The sequence below is a fragment of the Geospiza fortis genome, unplaced genomic scaffold (assembly GCF_000277835.1).
Source record: "Geospiza fortis unplaced genomic scaffold, GeoFor_1.0 scaffold16, whole genome shotgun sequence".
NCBI lineage: Eukaryota > Metazoa > Chordata > Aves > Passeriformes > Thraupidae > Geospiza > Geospiza fortis.
The window spans coordinates 7788978-7812084 of record NW_005054302.1 but is presented as its reverse complement, the minus strand read 5'-3'; the positions used below and the strand labels follow the sequence as shown (position 1 = coordinate 7812084).

General features: G+C 35.7%; 1 protein-coding gene across 1 annotated transcript in view; it reads left to right on the top strand.

Moving 5' to 3' along the window:
• Window positions 1-4124: 4124 nt before the first annotated feature.
• ARHGAP42 (Rho GTPase activating protein 42) overlaps window positions 4125-23107 on the top strand; it is a 112615-nt gene continuing 93632 nt past the window's right edge. Inside the window, exons 1-2 of the mRNA XM_031066018.1 lie at window positions 4125-4214; window positions 21476-21537. Coding sequence (XP_030921878.1) covers window positions 4127-4214; window positions 21476-21537 — 150 coding nt within the window. The 5' untranslated portion in view covers window positions 4125-4126. The remainder of the gene's footprint in view (window positions 4215-21475; window positions 21538-23107) is intronic.

Sequence of the window (23107 nt, the reverse complement as noted above, 5' to 3'; positions counted from 1 at the left end):
TTTATTGTCCCATATTCAGCTGTAAGGCCCTGATACCTAAAATAAGTTAATGTATTACAGTTCATATTATATTCTTCTCTTTTGCAATTTCAAAGAAAGTGTGTCTTAAATAAACCTGCCTTCCAGAATAATCCAGATGATTTATTTGGTTTTTTTTTAAATTGAAAAATATGTGTTAAATAGATTAATCAAATATATAAAACTTCAGGGAGAAGTACAATAGAGTAGTGCATTTCATGATTCCTCTGTGACTCTCCTGAATGGATGATGACTTTTATTATTTTTTCATTGGCATTATGGTACTGATGGTTGGTATTGTATGTATCCATATGCAATACCGGTGTTATATTACTTTGTTGTGGTTAAGCTTTGTTGTAGTTATCCTTTTATTATTTCCGGTCACAGTGTGGTAACTTCTTTAGTACTTCCTCTGTCAGCTCCTTAAAAAAAAAAAAAGCCTTGTTGGCCCATTGACTTGCTGAAGCCCTGAACAAAACAGGCAACTCTGTCACAGTTGCCTCCTTGCACTGACAGTATGTAGTGTGTAGATGGCTACTCTTGACTATGTTCCTCACTGCAAAATGGAACTGAATCGTTCTTTGGAATCAGAGAAAGCAAGGAACAAATGGTAGAGTGACTACTCTCAGAAAATACATATTAACAGAACTGCCCCTCTGGCAAATGAGGGTTATCAGGTTGCATTTTCCTTCTTTTGCTGACACCCAGAGAGATTACTTGAGTGCCTGCAGAAGAGCAGGGGCAACAGCATTTGTGATCTCATTGAGACTTTCAAGCAGCCATCCTTCCCTGGGTGATAGACTTGTACTACCAGTCAGTAAAGCTGGTGAGCTTTTTATAGTAACTTAGAAGATCAGTTGTCTCTGCTTGAAAGAAAATTTCTGCCCTGAGCTAAGTGAATGTCGTAGTTCATGTGGATTCAGTGAAAGGAGGGACATGACTTTACAATGTACTTTCTGAGTAAGAGCAACTCTGAATAATGCCATAGACTCTAAAAAGGTGATTTGTATGGTGATTACCTTCCTTCTGGAAGCAGCAGCATGCATTGAGGACTCTCAGTGACATTAAGACTTTGGGATATGCAGGGATAAATGACATCATGTAAAACTGGGTGAGGTCTCTGCTCTATCTGCTCTTTTTTTTTTTTTTAACCATCATTTGCTTCTTCTTGGTTTGAGACAGTTGCTCTTAAATACTTTTTACTTCAGTTTTGAATCTTGGTATCTTTTAGAAATATATGCTTACTGCACAGCTGCTCCTTTCTGTGACTGGGTTTATAATTTTATAATCATTTAAAGTGACGATGCTCCTAAGTGATAAATACAACCAGGTAGCACTGCTTGGTCCAGTATTGGTGATTAAATTGCAATGTTAGAGTCTTAGAGAGTAACTCCTATCTCAGTCTTTAGGAAGTGGTCCAAGTCAGCTGGAATTTTCTGTGGAATAATATTTTTTTATCTTTTCAGGTTAGATTAACTTTGTACAGCACTTGTAAATGAGTGTTACAGGAAACATCTGACCTTGGAACTTCATTTTATTCTTTGCTACATTGAACAGTTTTAATCTCATTATGGTATTGTCTAATTCTCTCAAGGTATGAGGAAAGGCCTCATATAGAAACAGATGTCTCCAAATGGTATCTTGCTGCGTGAGTTTATCAAGTTATCTCATAAGCTCCTTAATTCTTCATACCCACTATTTCTGAACTAGGTTTCACATAACTCCTTCAGGTTCAAAATGTATAAGCTGTGTCTGATTTGCTGATACAGTGAAAGAGCAATTGGCATCATATATCAATAATCCAGGATATGAAGTAGAGACTCCACCTTTGGTATTTTTAACATCTATTTTCCTTTACTTTGACATTTGTTCCACCAAATCCTGCATATGTGGAAGAATGATAAGGGAGAGCCCATGCTCTCTCATTTCCTTTCACATTCACAGAGATGCTGTTCATCATGGGCAGTTATTTGATTGTCCAAAGGAAATAAACCTCCATTCCTATTAGCAAGAGTTAATTTTTGCATTCCAGTGTACTTGAAATATAGAAATGTTTCCATTCAATTACATTAAAGCCATGTAATTCCTTTTGACATCAGTTGCCATACAGCAATTTTGTAGAAGGGTTTGGGACTCAGTATAGTAACCTGGTGAAAGAGTGAATAACAAAACTGTGTTTCTTCCCTTAAAACTTAAAATATACTACTGTGACAAATTCAAGTTTAGATCTTTCTAATAAATGTAAAACAATTGTTTACTTAGCTATGAAAGAAGCTGTGTTTTCATAAAATGCAGTCCTTCATCTTATAAAGATTATTTTGTTTTCATGTATACAAACAGTAGGAAGCAGTTTTTGTTTAGCATTCAATTTCTTAATGCACTTAATAATATCATCTTCATGTACAGCACAGTAGGAAATGTACAGTAAGGATGCAATAAATCTGGGTAGCATTCTTTCCTGCTTTCCATGTGCTTTATCAAAAGATACAGAATTTGTTTACCCAGCTCTTCACATCTTCATTATTTATCAGATATGCATACAGAATTCCCTACTAATAGAAGAAAAAAAATCTGTTCATGTCTGTATTGTCTAAAGATGATGGGTCTCTTTTTGGACTGATGTACTCTATAGCTACCTATAAAAATACAAGAGTTACAGGCATTGAGTAAATTCTGGCCAGTGCAAAATCCAGGAGGAAGGGATTTTCTTGCTTGATAGTGATTACCTTTAATTAAAATAAAATTAAAAAACAGTCATTTTGTGGATTGTTGTTTGGAGGTGTTTAAAATCTTTATTTCAATCATTTTTCAATTCTTATTTCATTTAGGATATTGGAATGTTTCTTACTGTTGGAGATCATTCAAATTTAATCATACTTTGTGTGTATGGGAGTTGTTTGTGTGTTGATTTAGGCTATAAGGCCAATTTGTATATTTATATGTTAGGTTTTATTCCTGCCTGGAAGAAGGTTAGCCCTCTTAATTTTGTGTCCAGCACTGATTGAACGAGTATTTATGGCTTATGATAACAGAGCATAAAGAAATCACAGAATCACGAAATGACTGAGGCTGGAAGGGACAAATGGCAGTCATCTGGTCCAGCTGCCTTGCTCAAGAAGGGCCAGTTACCCAGGACCATGTCCAGACAGTTTTTCACCATTCCCAAGTGTGGAGGCAGATATGTGATGCTTTTGAAACAGAATTTATTATGTGACTTTCATTCATAGTTTAGCCTTACCATGAATTTCCCTTAGATTTAGCAGATGTCAGATTCTTAATTGTCAATTTTCTTAGCATCAAAATAGATGCCACAGATACAGCCTTCAGGATGCAGAAAATTGTTATTGGTTTTATGGGCTCATCTGGATTGGTGGTGTTTTCAAGTTTTGACCAAATCTATTCATTATCACATTCATCTCTCCATTTGCCATTAGTATTTATAAAAAAAGAAGATAACAGATTTATGTGGTTGATATTCTGTGGGTTTTTTGTGTAAAATTATTATGAAATTCTGCACTATAAAGTTTGGATTGCTTTGTGAAATTCACTGAAAATAGTGCTCATAATCTGTGGATTACTATGTTGATTGGCAAGCACTTTTGGGGTTTTTTTCCTCTTCAATTTCTTTTTACAATAGTTTTTCACTAAAACACCTTACAGTGTGGTGTATCAGAATAATTATAATGTAATTATTTTGATAGTGCTAATGAAAAAGCTGTCATGAGCTTTATTTTAATCTGCGAACTAATATTGCAATACTTTAAAGAGTGGTATACTTACATATGCAATTTATCACTAGACATCAATTTCTTATACTAATTTATTATTTCTCAAGATGTATAAAAGTTCTTTAGTTGTCAATGTGATACATGAATCAATGTTTGAAAACTTGCATCAGCCTGTTTCATAGGTGTCTAGGATATCTCAGATATTTGATTTTGAAAAGGTGATGGTGATTTTAAAATAAGTTTAATGTCCAAAAATATAATAGAAAGAAAACTTTGTAAGCAGAAAAAATACTTAATGCAGAAATGCATGATGCCTTGCTCCAGTGAAGTTGTAGTGGAGTAATTCTGATTTTTTTTTTCCTTGAATTCTAGATTTATCCATGGCAGTACAAAAATTTTCACAGTCTTTACAAGATTTTCAGTTTGAGTGTATTGGAGATGCTGAAACTGATGATGAAATTAATATTGGTAAGTATTCTCTTTTGCTTTGCTGGCAAAGCATTTTTATAGTTTCTTATAGCATATTATCAGAAATACGGTGGGGGAATTCACAGTTGTTTTTAATGGTTCATGTCACAAAAATAGAAAAATTTCAATAAATAGAAGCCATGCAAGACTTTAAAAATACATGTCTAAAAACTACGTCTTCATGGCATACCTTGATTTATTGTAGCAGAAAGTATTCAACAGTAATTTTGTCAGCTGAGTCAACTGTGAATCTTCTAAATTCTCCTGTTACTTTTATGTTTCAGTCAGTTTTCAGTGAGTTACTAAAAGGTACACATGTTTTCTATGATGTAACGTAAGTATGCAAAAAATCACCAAAGTGCGTAGTAATACACAGGAAGTATTTAAAGGTCTAAAAAGAGGAATATGTTCATTACAACTTGTGCATATATGGTTGTCTGAACTTTTGCCAGGATAATTTGCTAGCTGCTTATTGTTCTGTCTCTGTACACACCCGAAATTCTGCATTTGCAGAACTGAACAGCTCAACTTGTCTTGAATGTAAGCCTCTTTAATGTCATCAAAATACTCCTCCCTCAGCAGACTAATCCTGGAAATGTTTCCAAGGTTCAGAAATTCAGCAACTCTTTGCTGCAAGACATTGCTGCAGTTGTAGTGATGCTTTTACACAGTAGCGCAGCAGCTGGAGTGCTAACCCCCACTGGTAAGAAATTTGGATTACAATCCATCTTCAGAAAGGCTAAATTCAGTATTATGAGTCTTACATACCACATGGCCCCCATGCATCTCCTAAAATATCTGAGAGGAAGTAAGATGCTTCTTAAAGAGTAGTGGCTTCTAAAAATAAATAATTTGGCAGTACAAGAGCGAACAGTACAAGAGGGAACATAGGGCTTTTTGGTATTTTTTTAAGAAGTTCTATGTAACACAGAGAGGAAACTCAGATTTAGTCTTTTCCAAGTGTATCTGTTATTGTGGTCTATTTTCAAGTCTCCTCTCCCTTCAATTTTTTCCTTTTCCTAACTGAGTCATTGGACAGAAGGTCTGAACTGCTTGTTTTCACTTGCAAGGTTTGCCTCATCCTCACCCTACAACATTGTGGTAGTCAGAAGACTGTCATCAGAGATGACTGGTATTTGGTCACGGTCTTCCACTAACTCTTGGCAGGGCGTGGGAGGGGAGGTTTAATTTTACTGGCAATTAAAAGTAGGGGAGTGAAATCACTGAGCTGCTGCTACTCAGGTGTAAAACTGCAGGCATTCTTCAGGTGTGTCCACCATGGAAGGAGAAAATGGCGTGCATGTACTTTTTGTCATGCTACATATTATTTCTTGGCTGTTAAAATTATACTGTATATGTATATTTTTAAACTAAATCTGCAGTATCTCAGCTATATGTCTTAGATTAGGTCAATAATTTTTATAAAGACTTATGGTTTTGCATGTAAAATCAGGTGACTGAGAACAAAGACAACATTCATTTTACTTGTAACCTAAACGTAGCAAAGAAAAGACATTTTATTGTTTGGACATTAAACAGGCATTTAAAACGGTTCAGGAAAAAAACACAGTTCATGATGCTTGACAGCTGATTTATTTCACTTGAAGCTTCAAAGAAGGGATTTCTAGCTTCCAAAGGACCAATTGCCTGATGGATTGTCATGTACATCAAAGACGCTTGTAAGAGTAAAAGGTAAACTGACAGGAATCAAATTCAAGTCTAACAGAGCTTGAACGATACTGTGTGCTTTTATGGGGTAAGGCTCAATTTTTGATCTCCCTAGAGCAGTGACCTAGAATTTATCCATATCTTCAACATGCCCCAACAAGATAGATGTTTGCTTATCATCAAAGACAGCTTTGTATAGATGAATCCTGCTCTGTACCTCCTTTTGCCTTCACCTCCTTTTTCTAAAAATGTCTACAGCTGTGCAGGCCAGTGATTCTACTTCAGTCTGCAGTGATGTTCTGACTTGATAACATTTGTAAAACCCTATGGATATATTCATAGAGGCTTGTTGTAAGGACTGCATTTCTATTTCAAGCTTAGCATTGAAAATCTACCCTAATACGCTGTAGCACTGGGAATTCACCTCTGACTTGTTCTGTCAGGATGTATTTGAGTATTTTTTTAAAGTTTCAGATTCTTTCAGCATTAAATATAAGTGATTTAGGTGATTTTTTGTTTCTTATCCATAAAAGAATATTTGGAATTGAATTGATAGCTCCATTAACATTTTTGAGGTGATACTGGAGTTGAGGGTCTCTCTTTAGTAACTAAAGTTGAGGATCTCTCTTTAGTAACTTTGTTTTGGCTTCTTTTTTGTCTTTCCAGTCTGAGATCTAATAAGAGCAGTTCTATTTGCACTTCCTATAAACTGTGCATTTCAGTTGTTCTTTTAATATAACTTATTTATTCCAGTAAGCCCATTGCATTAAATACGTAAGAAGTAATTTTAGTTAAGCTTCATGACACACTCCATATAAACAGAATTATGGTGGTGTTCTTCATACATATTTTAATCCATCTTCTATTTAATCCAGTGATTTATTTGTTTGGGTTGCTTTGGTTTTTTAATTCCTATCTTTGATTTCTAATTTTGATGATTTATTATCTTTTATTTACAAGGATTTAATTTTTGCATAGAAGAGATGGGGTTTTGTTTGACATAAAAATCTTGTCTGTGTCTGTATAATGCATTTTAGATAGTTTTTTTCATGTTGCTGGAAGTTAGGCAAATTTATCTTCATAGTCAGTTTCAGATATACCATGCCTAGTTTAGAGTCATGTTATGCATGTGTTGTAAGGACTTTCTGTGACTGTCTTGGATAAGTAGACTGCCTTGTTCCTTAAATCAGCTACAGTGCTTATGTTTTGGTTGGTTTATTAACTGTGAACATCAAAGGACTCAAGCTTCAGTTTTTAATCTTTTTGCCAGAAAATTTGGTTTGAGAAACAGTGGTCCCCATCTTTACTAGTTTTTCTCAGTAAAAAAATAAAACAAGCCAGCAACAATTGCTGGTTTTGTCTCTTCCTCTGGCTTGGAATGCTTGTGGAACCATGTGATCTGCAGCAATGCATGACTATTTGATGGCAGAACATGGTTATTAGCTCCAGTTGCATGTGATTCAGTGAAGCTATAACTGTGTCTTGTGCAACTGGAAAGTTTTGCAGAAGATGGCATTTTCAATGCAAAAATAACAAGATGAGTGACAGTGAATTAATACCACTAAAAAGCTATAGTAATGAAAGTTTTATGTGACTTGCCCTTACTCTGAGAAGAGGGTGTGGCTTTCCTAATCTAACAACTATGTTTTCCTCAGAAATAACAACAGTTGATAACACTTTGCCATTTGCTTTTTAGACATATCACCCTGTTCCCAGCCCTCTTTGTAAATATTTTGCACAAAAATTAAATACTTAAGATTGGCAGTAAAGGAGGTCAGTCATTTGTCTTGCCCAGTGGTAGTTTTGTGTAAAATGGCTGCATGATTTTTATGTTTCAAACCTTGTAGGTAACATAGAACTTTACGTGGATGGGACAGCTGCAAAAACAATGTTTTTAATGATCATCCATCTTTTTCCTCAGTATACACTGCAGGCATAAATTTTGCAAGAAGAAGGTTTGCTGAGCTCCTCCTAGTATTATCCAACTTGTATCACCTGGATCTCTCCCTAGGAATATCCCTGTTTTGATCCTCTTTTATTCTGTTTGTGTTATCTGGTTTATGGCTGCTAGAGAGGAAAACAATAAACATTATTAACTCAATGGAATTCTTTCTTGTGCCTTTAACAAGTTTGTGTCTATTTTGTATTATGGCTAATTATATATCTGTGAGATCTAATATCTGCTATATAAGACCATGCTCTTCAGAATTAAAAAAAAAAACAAAACAAAACAAAGAAATACATTCTGATATTCTAGCATTTTTTTTTAGTATCTGTGTTTTATTATCAAGTGCTGTTTAGGAAAGTGCACTGAAAAGCATATGTCTTTCACTCTGTGACTGCTGGTTTTGAAGTCTGGGATTTTCTTCTCTGCAAAGAATTATATTATGACAGATGTTTCAGGTAGCATCAGATGCTTGATTTAAGAATGTAATAGGATTATGGTGATTTATGAAATCATTATTAATTGAGCCACAAAGAATAAATCAAAAGTTCTAAAATGTGGTATCTTTTCTTGTGGGTGCCGAATTCTTCTCTTGCCGCTAGTGGCTGGGGCTCGTGATCTTTGCTGACTCACACCTCAAGTCATTCATGGGATTATTAAATTGCTTGCAACTAACCATCTACAGAACTGTTAGCTCATACCTGGCAGTTATGTTGTTTACAGCAGTTAGTTTCAAGTTGAACTTTGAAAAATCAACTCAAATGTACTGGAGAGAAAGAACTCAAAACCAACCAAACAAAGGCAGAATGCTAATAGTAGTTGTTTGTTAGAGTCCACTACTGTGTTTTCCTTTCTTGTTTTAGTTGAGCAGCAATGCCAGAAGCTCAGTCTTCTTTTTTACTCATACTAGGCATCCATGTATACAGTCCTTTCCAGTTAGAATTTGCTCTACCCTCTTGGAGAGCTCATCAGAGGACAAGCATCCTGTAAATATAGATCCATACCGGGAAATTCGTATAGAAAACTACAGAAAAAAAAAGAAAAAAATAATGATATTTCCTTTTTCCCCCATCTTTTGTAACAGTATAAAAGTTTAATTGACTTTAAGAGGTACCAAATTACATTTTTAATGGTGCATGCTGTGGATACAATGCTCTATTCAAATAAATACATTTAAAACAACAGAAAAAAATTGCATAGGAGCTTTATACATGCCTACAGTGTGTAGAGACAAATCTTGACAATCAGTCTGTGGACTTGGCAGTCTCCAGGTTAGGACACTGCCTTTTGGAGGTTCATCAGGAATCTGAGAAGGTAGATGTCATGTTACTCATGATTTCAAGCCACTGTGCCTTGTGGCGTGTAATGGTTTCTTGAATTTGCTTGGCTCTTCTTGAATTATTTTTTAAATTCAGTTGAGCCACCTACTGTCTGAATCACTTGGATATCTTACAGGTCATCTGCTTAATTACTTGAGGTTAAGCTTTCATGTTCAAGAATGTTCTTTTTGGGGTTAATATTCAGCCTACTTTGCACTGAATTCCCATTTGCAACCAGGTTTCTGAATGGAATTACCAAATGAGTCTAAAATTACTTCCAGCATCTCAGGTCCTCTACTGCCTTATCCAAAGCAAAGAAAGAACAGGATCTCGCCACCACCTTGGGGGCAGAGTTCTGGGGGTGGATGTTTTTTAGTGTAGGCATCATCCCAGCAACTTTTCCAGTGCTTGAATTTGTTGACCCTGTGGAGTACATTAGGGACAAGTGTATTTACAAAAGGTGGTTTTATTTTAGATGGGTGGGGAAGGGTTGAGTCCTGAATTAGACTAGAAAGCTATTTACAATGGAGAGTGAATTTGCATAGAAAGATTGTATGCTGCTTTTCCACAGTAATTATCTGCTTAGATTTGCCAGCTCTTTTCCTCTGGCTGAAGGAATGAATTTTAAAGTTTAACTTTTTAGATTACTTTCAAAGCAACTTTGCTTAAGGTACTTGTAAGATCACAGGACAGGGTTCTTTGGTACTGGATTATTTTTATCTAGAGAAGTTCAATGGTAACAATTTGTGGGGAGGAACTCACCATAATCAAGGTGTGAAATGCCTCAAGTGTTTGTTTCAAATCTGTTGATTCTGTTCCTACTATTATTTTTTTTAATCCCTGTTGCATATTTGACAAATTAAACAAATGCCACCTGTTTCAGTAACTGTATTGTTTTTTGACTTCAAGAAATGAATGATTTTATGCTAGTGCTGGGATTCTATCAAGGCTTCAAAACAACATCTGCCCCAGAAAGTGAAGGTTGCAATGTGTTGGTCGAGCCCAGAGCTCTTGTCCTTGCTTTGGAAGGGCAAATGGGGCTGACAAATCAGGAAACAAAATAATGGTGCAGTACATTTTTATCTGTTCAGGAGGAAAGGTAATATAAGATCAACAACAGAGTCCTTGTTGTTTCTTTTTCTCTTGGATACCTATCAGAAGATTGTTGGAATTTGCATGCTCCGTTCTCTGTTGACCTTAAGATGAGTGGTCAAATGAAAAAAACTGAATTGGGGTGGCTGATGCAGTTACTGCCATTTCTGTTTGTCCTACCTTTCTTCTGTGTCAGCAGTAGCTGACAGTAGGAGCTCTCCTGAGTCCCTGCAGTACTGGTGTACTACATCCTGGTGTACTAACAGAAGCTAAAATTCATGTTAGTTCATTTTACTGAATTGGACTGCAGACTGTGGTGTCTCAGATTCAGCTCTCACTGTGCACAGAAAGAGATTGAGGCAGGCAATGGACAACAACACCTTTGTTGTCCTGGTGCATTCTGCTGAGGAGTTAAGATGAGTCAAAATTTGATCTGAACAGCTGAGTAGATGAATGGACAAGTCCATGCCACTCACAGAGCAATATGAAATAGCTTTTGTGTCTCTCTGATATTTTGATCTCCTGGATGCTTGAAGGTGTATTCTACTTTATTGTCCTTGTTCCATGCCTTCAACATATCGTTTCCTCTCCTTTGTCACTTTGTTATTTCTAGATTTGGACATCCCAGTGGAAGCATGAATGCCCATAGGGAGACAATGTGAGGACTAGAGTGTTATTCCATAGAGTTGTTTTGAAAATAATGAGTATGTACTGTTGATGCATATAATACACTTCTAGTAAAATGGCATAACATTTAGAGTTATCAGGCTAGTATCCCTCTTGAGAAATAGGAACTCATTTTCAAAACAGATATTGATTTGATCAGCTCAGCTTTGAGATATTCATCTTCAGGTTTGAGCAAGTAAGATAAAAGATTTGTACTTTCTGAAATCAAAATGCTTAGTAGAATTTAGAGTTTTAAGCACAGGAACTTTTTGATCCTTTGTAGGTGTAAATTCAATTAAGTGATTATAGCAAACCTACCATCCGTTAAAGTATTTGGTGATATTTTTTCTAAACTCTTCCACTATTCAAGCAATAAATGCAAAAACTTTAAAAATCAGAAAAACAGTATTAATGATTCTCAGTTGCATTCTGAATATATTGCTTTTGCTTTTACTTCCCCTATTTCAGCACTGATAAAGAGCCACATACAAATAAGGCTTGTACATCTGGGAAGACTAAAATATCAGGATTTTTTCCTCCACCTAAAGTATGGATGGGCCTCTGAAGAATTGGGGATTGGCAAGCCTGAAATATAGTCATAATTACATCTAATTCCTTTATTTATGGAATGTTATGGCTTAATATTACTTTTGCAGCTTAACGTTGCTGCACACAATGTTGTACATTGCACAGTGGTTGTTTCCTATGTTGTCTTGTTATTCAGCTGTTAAAAAAAACTTGGGGTTGAAGCAGCAATTCTTATCTTGGAACAGAAAATTTGTACTCAGTACATTTATATCACAACTCTTTCTACTGGGATGGGGGAGGGAAAGCAAGAGAAGACTGTAGTCTGATTGCATCAGAACCCATCTTTGAACTTAACAATTTCTGAATATTCCATGTTTTTTAGAGCTGTTCTTCATCTGACATGTGATAGGATATCAGTCAACTCAGGCGAAGCCAGATCTGTTCAAGTCAAAGGTTAATGGTCAATTTAGTTGAGGTAAAGATTAATTGAATGAAATTAACTTCTCTGGAATGCTGTTAGTTTAGGGGCCAATTCAAGCTGCTGTTTTTTCAAAGTAGGTCTCTAGCAGCACTTTAAGATCACTTTGTACCTGTTAGACAGAATTTGGAGTATTGAATATTGTTCCCCACACCCTGGTGAGTTTGGCAGCTGTAGAGCTCAGCCCCACTGCTGTGCCTGTGGCTCCATCAGGTGAAAAGGAGGCTGATTTCTCTTTGACAGATACAATAATGTAAAACCCCATTTTGTAGTGTGGCATAGAGATGCAGTGTTTCTGATGATCACTCATCTAAACCCTTATCTCTTTATTTTATTAGAACATGGCAGAAATGGTGTATTTGTTCTGATTTATCCCAAAAGCCTCCACCCCTTTACAGAACTGTAGAAGGGGAGAGACAAGAAAAGAGTTAGTCATTTGTAGACAGGTTTTGATATAGTGCTCTGTGTGAGCACATGACTGCTTGAGAGATCCTTCTCATGCTGCTAAGAAAATGGAAGAAATTATTTAGATGATGTAAAATGTTTTTGCTGGCAGTCCAAGATGCCATGTTTAAGAAGAGGTGCTGTAGATTAGTAGAGTCTAGAATTAAGTTTTTCTACCACATCTCTGCCGTGTTGAAGAATTCATGCTACACAAGATAGGTAAATTTTCCAAATTGAAGGATGTATTTTTAATACCTGTAGTGCTTTTATAAATAGAGTAGAACACTAACACAAGGTAGATACGCAGCTGTATTTTTAATAAAGTGTTAACAGTGAAATGGTGGTAGTGGAATTACTCTTTGGTGTGGGTTTGTTTTTGTTTTGTTTTTACAAACATGCTGAGGGATAGACAGCCATTATGAACTTTAAAAAAATTTCAGGACTCTCTGAAGTACTTTGCCCCTGCTTGATCTATTTAGATTTTTCTACTTGTATTTGTTTTGTAAGCTTCTGCATGAGTAGGGCATGGCAATTTACTGATATTAAGTCGAGTAATTACTTGATTTATTTAAAATTTGTAACATTGCATGTCTTCAGGTTATCTCTCCAAGTATTGTGTTTGACAAGTGCTGACAGTAAATCTGGGAATTCTAGATAACCTGACTTTCTTGCAAAGCTTCTTAGTTTGTATATGAACATGTAGCTTTCTGCGTAGGCCTCTGTTGAAAAGTAGTGGAGTGGAAAGTGTAAATGTATTGGCTCAAAGAATTGTTTTAACTTTTGTACAAGGCTTGTATTTGTATGTTTAAATATTTGTGAGATGATAGCTACTTTTTATAGCAAAGAATTCTCAGATATGACACTGTTTGTAACTGGATTTAGATGGTTACCCTGATGGAAGTTTGTTTCTGTTAAGGGTTTTTACTTCTAATAGCAGCCCTGTACTTTATGCTTTACATGTGTAGGATAAAACTTCAGAAAATACCTTGCTATATTTGCTCATTAAGTTTTGCAAAGTGAAAATACTCTTGAGTTAACATTGCCTCATATGGTATGTACATGTTATACGGTCCTGCCAAACACATCTTGCAGAGCTTTGGGCTTCAGTTAAGCTCAGATCTTGATTTGGTGCCTTTTATGGTTCTCATATTGGCCTGCAGTGTAAGGCACGTGTGTGATGCTCAGGCAGGAGGTTCCATTCTTGCTTTGGAGTGGCTGGCCTCTTCTGCTGGTTTCTCTCACCTTTATAGTGTGACAAAACCCAAATGCTTGTGCCTGGTATATGGCCTGTAATTGAAGGGCTTTGAAACTTTGTGGGGAGCACTGCCTATAAACATACAAGGATCAAATGCTATAAACCAGGGGAGGTCAAATAGGAAGCTGTTGCTGAATATCTGATAGTTTCATTGTTGGTTTTGTTTTCATGGGGAATTTGCAGCACTTATTATCATCTCTCTGTTCTAATACTATGAAAAGCCAAAAGGCTCCTAATTATGATGCAGAGAAAAAATTACCACTGAATTTTCTCTTGAGTTTGCAATGCCTTAACTCAAATGAAATAGAGAGAACCCTTGGGGTTTCTTTACTTTTAGTTACATGTATTTGACTAGCTGTGCCCTCATGAAATTCTCTGCTTGCCAGCATGTAGTGGAACATGTGATCATATTTGGAGAACAATACATAGACCTTGAAGCATAAATTTGGGCATAAAAGGCTTAACTTCATAATTTTTCTTGCTTATTCATTTTTGTAATTTCTGTGCAGAAGCTTTAAAACAAGCATTTTTCATATCTGTTTCTTTGCTGTTATCATATTTTTTATTCCTGATCTATAATTAATTTTCTGACAAATTTGGGTTTCCTTATTTGAGGTAGCACACTTATTTTCAATAATTTTAAAAAATTGGCAAAATACCTTTCCGCACAGTTCAAGGATGGAATTAAAGTTACCACTGAAACTTGTGCTCCCTGGGAGATGCTTCAAAATCTGAAAGATCATGGAAGTATTTGATAAAAAAACCACTGGATTAAGTGCAATTAAGTCCTTGCAGACTAATTATGGAGAAAATAGTAAGAATGTTCACTTATTGAGTCTGAAGTAGCTTCACATTTTCTGCTCTAAGAATGTCTTGATTCTATCACAAGAACAGTACAGACCAGACAGGATTGTCTGTACCTTAGTGTGCCTTGCCATGATGGAAATCTTCAAGGAAATTTGTAGTTATTTGGACTGTAAATTTAAACCACTGTCTTCTGGCAGAAATCATTGTCACTTTGAGAGTGTATTTCCATACTGCAGTATGTTGATGTAATCTTTAAACCTCTACACTTGAATTTTTGTTTCATCCTATGTCTTTTACTACTAGAAGTGCATTTCATTGTATTATAAGAAGGTTCAAATATCTACTTTTGCTGTTCTTGTGGAGGCTGTGGAAAATGTAAACACAGACAACAGGAATGCATAAGGTCCTTATTACAGATACATAAAACCTGATACCTAGATTAAGAAGATAAGAGGAACCAAACGGAGAGGATAAAGCAGCACATACTTTCCCAAATTTAAAATGAGATTGAAACCCCATGAAGAAATGAACTATTATCTTGATATTCTAATTTCTTTTTTCACAATGGAATCTTCTAACATAATTCATCTCTTGACACCAATACTCAGCTTAAAGCGTATCTGACATGCTGCAAGCTTGCAAACTGGAATTTACATAAATACTTTAATGATTTTTCTTAAACCTTAGCAAAAGAAAGCAGTTGCTGCATCTCCTCTGTTATCTTGGGAATGATACTCAGAAGGGGACAAAATAACTAAGATAAACATTGATTTCAAATTCTGTACTTCTCTGCTATTTTGTGGTCTTTTCTGCTTTCCCAGTAAATATTATTTACAGTACAAAGCTCAGTCTTCCAAGCTCAAGTTTCTTCAAAAATGTTGCCATTTAGAAAGTGAGGGAAGACAGCCTAGGGTAGAAATAGTGGAAGAAATAACAGTAGGTAAAGAAAATAGAAAACCTGAGCAATAATTGGGAATCAGACATATCAGACATATCAGACATATGTCTTCTTGTCCAAATATAGCTTTTCTGAAAATGTGCTTTAAAAATAAAACCAACAGCTGTTTTCTGTAGGAAAATGTTGCAGTCATCCTGCACTACTGTTTTTTAAATTATGTTCTGAAGGTGCTCCAGCTCAGTCAACATTAGTTATAAAATGCTTTGACACCAATACTCTGCTTAAAGTTCAAGAATATTTCACGTTTTTTGCATTTTGCATAAATTATTCATTATTTCTGTTTGTAGACTATGGTTTTGATCCTTCAGCTTGTTCCATTGGGCTCAACTGTAATTCCTTTTAAAGCGCTAGGTAATTGTATACTTTTTACGTTTTATAGCTTTCATTGAGTAGGAAAAATAGGGGGAAAAAGGATCATTAACAAATCTGTCCAGGTCATGACAGTGGTAAAGGAAACCTCTGTTGTATAAAATAAGGCTCCATTTAAATTCATAGCCAACATATTGAAAGATCAAGATAATGACAGGCTTTGGGAGTCTTTTTTTGAGACAGTCATCCTCTGCATTCCATTTTGTAATGTGAAAACTTGTGATAGTGGTCATATTTTGAGACATCCAATTTAGTTACCAATTTAGTTTACCTACCACCTATCATATCCTACCTAGGATCTGATAGACATTACAGATCCTCTGTGGCTTTAACAACATCCACAACTCTTGTTAAGTAGAAATTGCTGAGAAAGCAGATTGTCTCTTCATAGATGTTGTGGCCTGTCAGTGTTACTCTGAAATGTTTGTTTTTTCTGTCTAAAAGGAAGCCTTCTGTGGCCGCTCTTGTCCTACCTACTGTAACCTCACCATCACCACCACCTCACATACTTTTTCAATGTGCCTTAAAGCCATAGAAAGAAGGATGGAAATTTTATTTGCTGTTGTGATTTGTTGAAAAACTGCTTATTGTGGCTGCAGTTAATATTAATTATTAAAAGCTCTGGAAATACAATTGTTAATTAACAACTATTTAGTAATATATTTACTCTAATTTTAGATTTGGAAAAGAAAACTTCTCCTAGCCTTCATGGTTCTTATATTTATTCTGCTTACTCACAGAAGTCTAGTAAACAAGTGTTAATCCTTAGAAAATTTCCTTATGGGCCATTGGTCTATCTTGAATTCTGTTTCAGTGATGTGTTATTTACAGGAAACAACTCCCCTCTAGACTTTAGCTACAGTTCGTGCTCAAGCATGAATTCAGGCCAGCTATAGCAAGTCTGTGCTAGGTATGACCAGTTCTGGAGGATGTACTTGACTGACCTTCCTGCCAAAGAGTACTGGGAGCAATGTACAGCGCGGTCCAGCAGTTCCTCATTCAGATCAGGAAGATATAAGGAAATCTCTGACAGTCTTGCTCATTTTTGCCTTTCATACAGCAAGGTGTCATAAGAACATGTGACATGTGTCTATACATATTATTTTTTCCATGCTGGCATTCACATATCTGAAGATGGTGGTGATATCTGCTCATAATGCAAAAAATTCTTGTTTTGTGTACTTTAGAGTAATTAAAAATTATCTATGCGTCATTTAAGACTTATAATTTCCATTTATACATTAAGAATGTATAAATGGAAATTAAAGCCACAGTCCACAAAAAAGAACATTCAGTTATATTGTCTTCCACAGTAGCTTTTAATTTCTGTCTTGGGTTGAGCATTACCTTCCAAACTTGGCTTTATGTCTTTCAGTTCAGTATTGCTCATGCAAAGCTATTATATGTGTCATACACTTTGTCAGCCTTTTGTCATTAAATGTAGATGATGTCATATCTATTGCATGTGACATTTAGTGGTACAGTGTAGCACTGTACTCTTAAATATCACGCTAAGGTTGATAAAGTAGCTTCAGTAATTTCCACAGACATGCTATTTTAAGGTGATACATTCTCTACACAAGTATATAGGAAAAACTTTGTAAGATTTATTATGTGTATTTTTTTTCCTCTGAACAACTGGGTTGATTTCAATGCAGTAAACCAGATTCTATATCAAACTTCAGTTTCCTTTTTAATTATGTGAGTGTAGTTCTTTGTAGAGCTGTACCATGTGTTTGAAATGATAGGGATATTGGAAAAAAAAGAACGTTGTTGATTTGTTGATCTACACCATTAATGTTTAAGCTGCTGATACTGTTAGTTTGTTTCTTTATCAAGCAAATTAATTAAAAGACTTTTCAATTAAAAGTAAAGAGATTAGCTTTTTTTTTTTTTTTTTGGTAAATAAAATAATGAGAGTGCTTTCTCCTGAACAAGAAATTTTGCAGCTCATTGTTGTTGAGCTGGGAACACTCCAGAGAGAGCAGCTGGCAACCTGTTGTGATTGTGATGAATGAGACCACAGGTGTATATCTGGGTATACATTCAATTTTTTCTGCTTATTGGGCGTTGCTTTTCACAGGCATAATTTCCATCATGGTACCAATTGTATCTTACAAGTCCTTTTGAGTGGCCCTTAAAGAAAAAGCAGACTGTAACACTGTTGTGATTTTTAATATCGCACTTCATTTTCCTGTAAATGGCCTGACAATAACAAAAATTCTTTATGAAAATAACTAAAAATGTCTTTATATTTAATTTGTTAGGCTGCATATTGTACTTAATATTATTGGCGTTTTCAGAATTTATTTCTTATCCACACATTCCCATGACATTTCCTCTTGCAAAATACTTGACTCTTCTTTCTCCCACCCCCTTTTGTATTTACAAAGTTCACTTTAATTCTTCTGTGTCTATTCTGATTAAAAAGAAGTAGATTTAAAAAAAGTTGTAGCATTACTAAGAAAAGATTGTGAACCTGGTGTATAATGCCTGAGTGTCCTGACAGACAGCGGGCTGCATCTGACACAGATGGGTCTGATTTCTAAATCTTTTGGTTTTCAACTGCACAAAAACGCCTCAAATTATTATTGTTGAAATAATAATTTGTTATAATAAATAATTATTTGTTTCCTGTTGAGAGCTGTGAATCCAGAGTTAAGTGTGTGTACCCTGTGGCCAGGGTTTGTGCTGAGATCCCGGTGAGGGTACTAGTTGTGGAAGGGAATGATGCCCCTGCCCAGATCTCCAAGGTGCCCAGTGCCCTGTGGGTGAATTGCCTGGGTGAATTGCCTGGAATTGCCCCACCCCACTCAGTGATCTCTGCCCTCAGCATCCCTCTGTCTGCCCAGCCCCAAACTGAGGTGAGACAGAGCTGCTGCTGCTCTGCAACTGGAGGGCTCTGTGGGAGAAGGTGGGAGAAAGAAGGAAAAGGATACACTGGGAAAAGAGGTGCAAGAGCTCTCTTTCCTTCCCTTCCTTTCCCCCTCCCAGTGCAGCTTCCAGCACAGCCAAAGTTCTCTAGGGACAGACCCTGGACTTTAGTGAGGCCACACTGAGAGGGGGTTGTATGGGAAGAAGGCTGTAGTAACATGAAAGATCAGTACTGCAGTAGTCAGGGCTGTTGTAGGAAAGCTGGCATGGGTTAAGCCTTTCTCAGTGAATGTGGTGGCATTACGAGAAGAGAAGAACCATTGGGGTCACCAGAGATGTCCATGTTGTAGAACTCTCTGCTGAGTGTGCGTCCTTCACTATGCTCTGAATAATACAATGCACAAGTTCTCCCTGTGCAACTCCTGAGCTGGGGAAGGACATCCCATGGCTGGATGTAGGGATGGATGTGGATGTTGGGCAGCAAGCATCAGAGGTGTAGTCAGTTTTGATGCAAAGGTGTCTCTGCAATCAAAGTCTCATAAGATCAGAGGGATGGTTTGTCTTAGAGCTGCTGAAGAGTGTAGGTTCTGTGTTCTTAGTGAAACTGACCTTTGTAATTCCCCCAAAGGTGAGCCAGTGGGGAGGAAAAGATGGAGACAGTTTCTCAGTCTTCAGCTGAGGCACTGTACAGGTGACAGACTAGTACCTTTGTATTAGTGTTAAATACTGAGGAAAATATTGATTTGCACACTTACAAACATATTTTATATGCTTTTTTCCTGTGGCCGACCTGAATTTATTTAAATCCTAAGCAAATGTTTCAACTCTTAAACTAAAAATCTCTCTGGTTCAGCCTTGAAATTTGAAAGATGAATCAAAAGCTTCTTGTACTAGTTTTTGCTTCGGGTTTCTTTTACACTCGCCTTCTTCCTCCCCCCCACTCCTCCACATCCTCACAGTTTAGCCATGTCTGTCTGGCTAATTATTTCTTTAGATTTTAGCATTTCATATTGGGTACATAGATATTCTTGAGTGTAATACTCTATATATTCCTAGTCGGGTATGACCAACCTGTTTATATTCCTATTTCTTTTCCTGTTGTTTTTGTTTTGGCTTTTTTTTTTCCCATGAGATATTTTGAGCTGACTAAAAGATTGGGTTAATTCAGTGGATATCAAACTGAAAATCTTGATATCGACATAACTGGCAAAATCTTCTGACACTTATGTTCTCAGGGGAAAATATTAAAGGAAAGGACTCAAGTTCCAAGTAGATGGATGCTTCACTTGCCAGGTGTATTTGGACTAAACCAAGAACTCATAATGGGAAAAAAAGAATTTGTCAGCAAACAACGACTTAGAGGTCAAGATATGCAAGTGTAGCATCATAGTTACAAAAAAAATTAGCTATGTAATTTCTTGCAGAAGAAATTAGAGCAGACAGCAAAATGTTTTTTAACTGTAAAAGTTGAGAGAGAAAGGAGAATGCAAGGGTGACCTCTGCAAAGTCCAGATGGTATAAATAGAAATTATTTCAGAATGGTCCAAAAACTAAGTAACAGTTCATGAATGCAGACAAGGCAGCTAAGGCAAGCTAGCTAATAGTGCCTTCTTAAAGGATCTATTCCAGTACTTTCTAGAAAATGTGCTTATTCCCTTAAATCTTTTAGAGATGTTGAGAAGGGCTAAAGCCATATTATTGGAGACTAACACAAAAAACATTTAAGAAGATGAAAAAATAACGAAGAGGGGAACTTCCATTAGCATACTGTCAGCTCTATATGTTCATTAACTGTGAAGAATTTTTCAATCCTGTTCTTTTGAGAAAATCTGAGTTTTGTTTCCAGAAAATCTGAGTTTTGTTTTTTACCTCTTTCAAAATGATTGTGATTGCCTCAAGTTTATTGTGAGAAACTGTATTATTTAGCAATCTGTATTCTGAATTCCGAGCTTTAAACCACAACATGTAGCATCCTGTCACTGGTAGCAATTACTGCTAGTTGCATCAAGAGAAAGTAAAAACAGATACTTAGCTCTCTTCACATGATTGTTCTCTGAGATTGTCACCGATGGGATTGTGATGCTGAATCTAAGTGACCTATATGCCCTTGAGAACATAATACAAATGGAAAGAAATATTTTTCTAGACAGGTTTGCTTACATGAGAATGAAGTCTTAAGAGTTTTCAGAATGTTTTCATCTTTCTTGCCCTCTTTTAGGGTTAATTCTCGTATTGTGTTTCCATTGACTCTGCTTCAGCCCTTTGACTTCTATTTGAAAAAAATTTGAGCAAAGAATCTGTCACAGTTGTAACAGAATTCAAAGCTTATAAATCAATCATATGTTTGGGTCACCTGAAAACTTGTCCTTGTAAAACATAAAGCCAAAGAGCAGTTAAATCTAAACACTTGGCATTTCTTCTAAAATGTTGAGTGTCAAATATTTTCCCAAATATTTTTAATAGTTCTTTCAAATACTTGTTCTCCCACCTTAGTGGGAGAAACTCAATTATTTTCTTTCTGCTCCTGGTATGTTAAAGTGAATTTTGTGGGTGAAAGCAGAATTCTTCTGTTTTGAGACTGATCTTTCCATGTTTCAGGAAATTCAGTTTGCCATATTCCATTAAAAAATTATGTTTAAAATACATATGACTCTTAAGACTCAGGTTCTTTTTCTTTGCTCTTGACCTGCTGCCTGCTTCAGTCTATCTTGTTTAAGGCTACTGATTACATGACTGATTATGTCATTGCAGTATAAGAGAAATATTTTATCAATGTAGCTTCAATCCAGATAATGGACTCACCTGGTCTTAAAATCTCATTTTAAGTAAAACATTATTTTTCTTTGTTTTCCTTTCAGCCCAGTCATTGAAGGAGTTTGCTCGGCTTCTGATTGCTGTTGAAGAGGAGAGAAGACGACTGGTAAGTTTGCTGGCAGTAATCTTCCATTGGACCTCTCCTTGAGTAAAATAGTCCACTTTTTTCTATTCTCCCTGAAGTGATTTTTGAAAAATTTTATTTGTGTAGTAGAGGTTAAGTACATCATAAGAATTATTTGGAATTCTTACACAAAGGTAGAAATGTACTAGCCCAAACTACAGCAATTTTTATTAAACTGTTCAACCAAAGACATTTGCATCAATTTAAAAATCGTTTTCTCTCTGTGGTCTACCTTCCTGCTCCCTGACACAAAATAAGCTTTGAATCCTGGTGTACCTTTCCCTTCCTGCAAAAAGCTTATACTTGTTGGAGATGGAGATCTATATTTGTATTTAATTAAATACTCTTCAGTGTTGTGCAGTGAATGTATGCTAGTAATCCAAGAATTTGAGAAGTAAGTGATAAGAAAAAAAAGCAAATTCATCACCTGAGAGAAACTCCTGTAGAATATATTATGGATCAGTCTGGCTAGAGTCATCCATTGATATGGTGTCCTTATGCCATTTGAATCTGCTTTTTGCTTTGATTTTTTGTATTCAAGTACAGCTTTGTTAAAGAAGTTTTAAGTGTATTTTTATGGAACTATTTAAAAAAAAATCCGGGTGAGCAGTGAAGCTATTTTTGTCCTTCCTTGGGAGTCAGTCATGAATAAAGGAGTGAGCTAAAAATTAACATCATTAGGGGGATTTTTAAATATTGTGAAAGTTTAACTCGCTCTAATCCATCCAAAGATTATGTCTGTGCTGGTTTTCCTTTCTCTTATGGGTACTTAGAACATTGAGTTAAGGCTTTTGTGACTCAGATTGGAATCAATTTACTAATTCAGAAAAAAGTTTATATAAATTTAAATGTCTTAACCTAGAAGTAAATAGCCATAGAATTGCTCTCCCGCTATTTCTGTTTATATAAATATTTTAAATTAGCAAAGTCATAACTTTTATTTAGTACAATTGCATAGCTAATATTACTTAAATGTATAAAAGTATAATTATTTTTTTACTTCATGCAAAACATTTTTTCCTGGGTATCTGGGGTAATGAGGTGACTGTTCTGTACGTACCACCTTAAAAGTAGGTTAGCAGAACATTTATTAGTTCCGTAGTTAAACAATGTTTTAAAATTGATAGCTTTCCAGTTTAAGATTGTTATGAGCTAACTATTAGAAAAAAAAAAACCAATAAATAGATGAGGGTTTTATTTTTCAAACTCATTAGTCTTTCATAATATGTAAAAAAATTTCCTAGTATTTTCTCTCTTTTCTTTCCCCCCTTTTTTTTTCCCCTCAGAGGAGTCACTACCATTTTCAGTTTTAGAAGTTTATGGTCTCTCTTTAGTTTATAATTTGAACTTGCCATATAATGTTTTTGTAAAAGATGTAGGAAGGCCTTTAGCATAAAAGAAGGAAAAAAAAGTTAATATTATTAAATGAAGAAAGACGCGTCAGATGGAATAATATGTTTTGTTCTATATCAATATAATTTCCATGGGAATGCATGAGTTGTATAGCCGAGTGTGGTAGGTTGACCCTGGCTGGATTAGCAATGCCCACCAA